The 6,759-nt window shown below is 39.3% G+C and overlaps 1 protein-coding gene across 10 annotated transcripts in view; it reads left to right on the forward strand.

Annotated features, from left to right (window-relative positions):
- Positions 1-6,085, forward strand: part of EPB41L3 (erythrocyte membrane protein band 4.1 like 3) — a 95,285-nt gene extending 89,200 nt beyond the window's left edge. For 9 of the 10 annotated variants that reach the window (XM_041477692.1, XM_041477687.1, XM_041477683.1 and 6 more), the window contains 6 exons: positions 474-866; positions 1,904-2,035; positions 2,472-2,570; positions 3,637-3,717; positions 3,983-4,099; positions 5,334-6,085. In XM_041477692.1, coding sequence (XP_041333626.1) covers positions 474-866; positions 1,904-2,035; positions 2,472-2,570; positions 3,637-3,717; positions 3,983-4,093 — 816 coding nt within the window. In that variant the 3' untranslated portion in view covers positions 4,094-4,099; positions 5,334-6,085. The remainder of the gene's footprint in view (positions 1-473; positions 867-1,903; positions 2,036-2,471; positions 2,571-3,636; positions 3,718-3,982; positions 4,100-5,333) is intronic. The other variant, XM_041477686.1, reaches the window with a different exon arrangement.
- The last annotated feature ends 674 nt before the right edge of the window (positions 6,086-6,759 follow it).

The following is a 6,759-nucleotide window of genomic DNA, read 5'->3' on the forward strand; positions in this document are numbered from 1 at the left end:
TTTTGCTTTTCTGTTATTTTGTGGGGTTTTGCACAATATGGAACTGTATAAATAATGCATGTATTTATGTGTGTTTTCTTTTGATTAAGCAGACCACAACAGAAACTTCACCAAAAAGGAAAAAAAAAAAAAGAAAAAAAAGACAACAACCACCTTTTCTTTCATTTCATTTTGGTCATTTCACAGGGTGCTGTATTTTGCCTTTGTAAAACTTATACAAAAATACCAATGAGAAGAACACTGACATCGAAATTTCTCACCACTTTTAAAAATTTTGCTTCTTGCTTTGTTTTCTATTTCTGCTGTACTGATAACATCCTGAGACCAAAAATCTATGCAATGTGGAAGAAATAACTTGGCAAAATATAATGCCCTTTTTTTTAATTTATGTTCACAGTACATTAAGCTTCAGTGCTACTGCAAATAGTGTTGTCTGCTTCTCATGCTGAGGGTTTTTTCCTTTTTCCCTGCAGAGAATAGACACGACAACGTCTCAGGAGATAACTTCCAGTGACATGAAGCAAGCAGTTCAGCCGGATCAGGATACAGTGCAGAAGGTTGTACAGGAGACTGTAGTTGTCAAGGAGAGACATGGGATGGAGGTGCATGCAGGCAGGGATCCTGCTAAAGTGGCCGGACTTACGCTGGATGCCCAGGCTGAGGCAGCATCGGCGGTGGCTGCCGGCGCGAAAGGGAAGGAGGGCTCTGCTGGGACTGAGGGGGCGAAGGAGGAAAAAAGGGAGGAGGCTGGGAAAGCCCTAACCAAACAGGAAGGAGTCGCTGCCGCTGCTTCGTGTGAGCAGGCGGAGGAGCACAGAACAACAGTCCAACTTTCAGAGTCTTTGGAAAGAAAACCTCATTTTGAGGTAACTTGTTGTTAAATTGGTCGTGTCTGTGCTGAATTGTGAATGTAGGCAATAGTAGGCTAAGTTAATTACTGTCTTTGAAAGTTAAGTGTGCCCAGCTTGTATGATTGCACTTTTATAGAAAGCAGGTTTTTTCTCCTCTTATTTCCTCCTTGCATGTCACCTGCAAGGCTTGCTGCTGGTTTCCATCATTAGCAAAATGCCATGCATGTTTTACTTGTAACTGCTTTCCATGCTGCATAGAAATACCAAATTTCATGGCATTTTATGCAACAGATAACAAGATCAGCTGGCGTTCTGTTTGGGAAAGTCCATCAAGGTTGGCAAAGTTCACATGTCCCCAAAGACAGGAAACAGATTCTTTTTTCCATGCTTGGTGTAATTATATGTAAGTGTACTGTGTCTTAAACAGACCAGGTTCCTTATTTTAGCCCCATTAGTAGAATTTCAAGAGCTGTTTTGGGCAGGGTTTTTTCCCCAGAGATAAAAAGACTAAGCCTGGACAGAATTAATTCTCTTGTCATTTTAAGAAAATGTAGAATCACAGATTCTCAGAACTGCTGAGGCTGGAAGGGCCCTCTGGAGGTCCTCTGCTCCAATCCCCTGATCAGACAGGGACATCCAGAGTGAGTTGCTGCCCAGGACAATGTCCAGAGTACTTCTTCTGAGTATGTTCAAGGAAGGACATCCCACAATATCCTTGGGCAACCTGTGCCAATGTCACTCTCACAGTGAAAAAGTGTTTCCTCATGTTCTCAGGGAACCTCTTGTTGTGCAAGATGTGACCATTGCCTCTTGCAGTATTTAGAGCATTTTGAACTTTGTTTCTGTAAAATCCAGGGAAGTGCTAAATGTCAACAGCATTATATACATGAATGTACCACTGTAATTAAGAGAATTTTCTCTTTTTTTTTTTTTTAATGTAGAACACTTTTTAGTTATTCTTTCTTTGCCCCAAGTAAAAAAAAAAAAAAATTTCTGAGAAATCCATAAGCTTTGCTAAATGTTCCAATTCCTTCTTGTTTTTGTTCATGCAGTCACCAGTTGTGAAGACTGAGACTATAAGTTTCAGCAGTGTTCCCGCTGGTGGGGAAACCCTTGAAATTTCAACAAAGGAAGTGCCAGTAGTCCATACAGAAACAAAAACCATTACATATGAGTCTTCTCAGGTAAGAAATTCTGCAAAAAACATCTAATTTAATGTGCCTTTAAGGAACCCATTTATTCACCCATCTTTAAGTGTATGCTCTAGTGTGAACTTTTCTAAGTTGCTCAAGTATTTAACATTAGCATGAGGAGGATGTACATAAGAATAACTTACCTGAGGGTCACTCTCACGTCCTGGTGTAGGGCCTTTGCAGAACATTGATGAAACTGCAGATTTAAAAACGCCATCTTCTCATCTGTGCTTCCAGAGGGGAAGGACAGCCTCCAGATGCACAGAGAAATACTGACACATGGTCACCCTAATAGCAGTTTTCCCCTACCATAAGATACTCACTTTATGAAGAACTGTAGAAACAGAGAAGTTTAACAGTCCAGTTCTTGATTCCCTGTGCTCAGGATAATTTTTTTGGTGACTGGTTTTTCTCTTCTGTTTTCTAGGTGGATTGCGGTGCTGACTCTGAACCAGGTGTATTGATGAGTGCACAAACAATCACATCTGAAACCACCAGCACTACAACTACTACACATATCACCAAAGTGAGTCCTCGGAAAACAGGGAGCTCCTCTTTCACCAGGGTGTATGCTATCTTAGCTTTGGTTCTATGGTTTATTTCAGAAAGGAAACACATTCTGATACTCTATTGACAAAATGTTGTAAATTTACCATAAATACTTGTCTTTATTCACCTGTCTTTGGCTATGTGAGTTGATTAACACATCATCCAATGACTTGACATGAATCCTAAACCCTTAAGGTATGTCTGTGCAAGCACAAAACCTTGCTGTACAGAAACACTTTATTTAGCTGCAAATGCTACCTGGAACTGGAAAGAGTATAACCACAATGGCGTATTCCTGGAAGGAGTATCTTGTCTGAACATGAGGCTCTATTGATGACTATGCCTTTCAGCACTGAGATTAGCACTGCACAGTGTTGAAAGCACAGAGTGAATCCATATCCTGTAGCCGTAACAGGACATTCAGTCAGCTCCAACACCTTGGCTGTGTTTCTGGCTGGTACCCTGAGGAACTTGCCCACAGTCAGACCAGAAGCTCATCTGCACAGACAAACCATGCTGTCTTCCAGGTTCTAAGGTAGCATTTAAATAACAGTTCCTCCCTAAAAAGAAACTCTCTTAGTGCTGTGACAGCTCTCCTACCAGTATTCACTGAGAACAGGATTTCATCTTTCTACAATGAAGTTCCCCCATTAGTAGATGAGCCATACAATGGCCATGCCACCCCGTATGCCATTCTGAAGCAAGCAGTTGGACTTAAATAGGTCTGAATATGGGGCTGTCTGTATTCCCATTCTGTTTTTCATGGGAAAAGTTTGCCATTTTTGACATACAAACATCTCTCTTGATGCATGTGCAGATTAACTTGAATTATAAAATTACCTGTGTTGGAAGGACATCTGGAGGTCATTAGTCCATTCAGAGCACTCAGGCCAACTCCAGAGCTGCTCACTTGCAGTCCAGGTTGTTCCCTCTTTGAGCTGTTTCAGTTCAGTCATGAGGGGTTCCTGCACTGATCATTCTGGGGATGAGTAGCAGCACTCTAAAGTGAGTTACTGACGTGCATTTTTGTCCCTCCCATCTAGACTGTGAAAGGAGGCATCTCAGAAACAAGAATTGAAAAACGAATAGTCATCACAGGAGATGCAGATATTGATCATGATCAGGTAAAATCTACAAACTGCTAAAAGGCTACCCTGAAGACTGAAAAAGAGAACATTTCTAAACATTGCTTTGACAGATATTACCCATACTGGCATGCCTTATATTAAACTGGAATAGTAGTTAAATCAGTGATGGTATATTTCATATTTTAATCATTTTCCTCATTTGTAAATTGTGTAATATGTCATGAATCTCTCCACCTTGCTATTGATCATGCATGTTCCACCTCCTTTTTGTTTTTGCCCTTCTGTGGTTTCCTTGGGATAGGCGCTGGCTCAGGCAATTAAAGAAGCCAAAGAGCAGCACCCTGACATGTCAGTGACCAAAGTAGTGGTACATAAAGAGACAGAAATCACACCAGAAGATGGGGAGGATTGACCACAGGTAAGAGGACCAGATGATTTTCCTAGGCATTTACTGGGCTGGCATGTTGCAGATGTTGTTTTCCTACCATATTTCACCTTTAACTCTTCACTTTCTCTCACTGGCATTTTCAAGCTGCTAGTTATCAGTTCTGATATTTTAAAGTAAACCACATTCAGCTGTAGACATCTGCCTTCATTAAACAGTGCCAGCTGGAGAAAGAGAAGCTACTCATTTGCTTTCGTTGGCTCTCTGAAAAGTCCTCATTGTCCATGCTTTGTTACAGTCTAATTTTCTACTTCTGAAGTCATAAAAAATCTGTTCTCTGCTTTTGTGTCATTTAAGAACAAAAACAATTTGTTCTTAAAGGTGTGCATTTTTGTTTAAAAATGCTGAGGGAAAAAAACCTACAGCTGCTTTTTAAATGTCTTGTGCAGATATGTTAAAAGTTGTGCTTCAATTCCCAACTTGCAAAGATATGGTCCAACTTGCTTTTAAACGCAGTGAATTAGTTTGTCGGTATTTGGGTGTCTTGGCTTTCTTGTACTTGAAAGAACATTTAATGTTTTAAAGCAGCATTGTTTATCAGGATGAGATGATAATGCAGCTTTCCTTGCGTCCAGCTTTTTCTCAGCAAAGGCATGCTCTCCAATAGTGGCTGGCTAAACAGACATCTCAATATTCCTATATTTATTCTGTGTGCAGAAACATGTCATGCATACTAACCTGCTATGCAAAAGCTCTTAATGCCAGCACCATTGCGCAAATTGCTTTGAATGCTGTATGCAGAAGGGGAAAAAAAAGCTGCTTGTCAGATTTGTTGAATCAATAGCAGCATTTTATTCTTAAAACAATATGTATTCCCTAGCACTTGGTGTAAGTAACAGAGTATAATGCACAGCACCTTTTGAAGCTCTTTGGCTCTCCTGCTTTTGGATATACAGACCCTAAAGAAAACTGAATTTCAGTGTCAGTTATTTATTTGGAAGATGGAACCAGTCACTAAGGAGTGAGTAGCTGTGATTCTTGTGGTATTCTGCTAATTGTTTCAGAGACAGCTCAATGTGGCTTGCTTAAAAGTCTATTGATGTCGCTAATTCTTTCCATTGGCGTCAGTGGACTTTGGATTTGGTCCAAGTTGCTTATAGTGGGACATGCCATTTTCAAACAGCTTTTCTTGTATGAACAAATTGACAAATCTCTTTTGCAAGAGAGTAGTTGCTTTGAATAATTAACTCAGTTCTCTTTTCTGCAGGAATGACCTAGAATGCATATGAATCCAGACATGCATACCAGTAGGAATACGAGAACCTATACGGAGTCTCAGTTCCAACCTGACTGACTTGTATCTGTCTATGGAAAATTTCAGTACAGAAGAATTGATCTTGACCGTTAATAAAGAAACTGGCAGAGATACCTTCCCATAGAAAGCAATCTGAATCAGCAGCAGTTAAACAATATTGCATGAAGCAACAATAAAATTACAGAAAAGCAGCATTTTTAATTTTCTTAAAATGTCTAAGTTTTCAGCTTTACCTGCACGTTCATAAACAATATAAACAGTGATCTCATGTAACACATAAACAGTTCATGCCTTTCACAGTTTCTGAAAGTCTAAACAAATTAAAATTTGTTAGGTGGCAAGCCTTTTGTTTACGGATACTGTAAATGAAGATTACCCCGAAAATGCTAGAAGCTGTATAGGTACTGTGTATAATGTTTTACCACACATTAGATGTGCCAATAACACAGTTTATTCAGTAAACAACTTGAATCTTATATTTGTTTCATCTGGTTTTATTACTGCCCCATAAACAATGATGAATCTTTACTCTTATCAAAACATATAAATGCTTACAAAGTGTGCTTTGTATACCTGACTGAATACCTTATGAGGTAGCAATGATTTTAGTATATTAACTTTAATGATTTTTGTCAGCATTGTTCAGAGTCAGCTTCCAGTCACCCTTCACAGATCCTAACCTTGTAAATTATATGTAGTTATTTTGGAGGAAAAAAAAATCTGTATTTTACTTAGTTTGCAGCTTTAGAAAATTATTAATCTGAAATAACCGTGATGGTTTTCTATTGATTTCCCTTTTGTTCTCAGAGAAAAAAAAAAAATCTGTTTGAGAATCTGGTCAGCATTTACTATCTAGTTCTGAGTCAAGCCTTAACCTGTACAGAACGTCCACTGAAAACTCGCTAGTGTCCAGCTCTAATACCCACGGAAGGAATAGCGTCCATTACACTGTCAGCTGCATCACAACACATGGTGAATGTATGTTTCTGCATAGTGAAATAAAAGTGGTAAATGCATCTGAAATTGTATTGTTCTGTGTCTAAAAGCACCTAGTGGTCCTTAGTATTCAAAACATCAAAATGTTATGTTTGTAAGACACCACAGGTTTCACTCATGTGCACAGTAGATGTGTTTTGTCTTCAGTGGCTGACACTGCACTGTGCAGACAGTGGGAGTTAGTGGAGAATCCAAAGGGATGACAGTGTTCACCTTTGGATGTATGATGTTTGCAAAGGAAAAGGACTGTTTGGTTCCTTCTGTTTTCTCTGGTTGTGTAACATTTCACCGAAGATAAATGAAGAATTTTGTTGTTGCTTAGAAAGTAAAGGCCAGTAGCGCTTGATCCAGATCCACTCTCTTTTTGTACTTTGGCTCTGAA

Source organism: Pyrgilauda ruficollis, unplaced genomic scaffold, assembly GCF_017590135.1.
Source record: "Pyrgilauda ruficollis isolate IOZ18807 unplaced genomic scaffold, ASM1759013v1 scaffold41, whole genome shotgun sequence".
Taxonomy (NCBI): domain Eukaryota; kingdom Metazoa; phylum Chordata; class Aves; order Passeriformes; family Passeridae; genus Pyrgilauda; species Pyrgilauda ruficollis.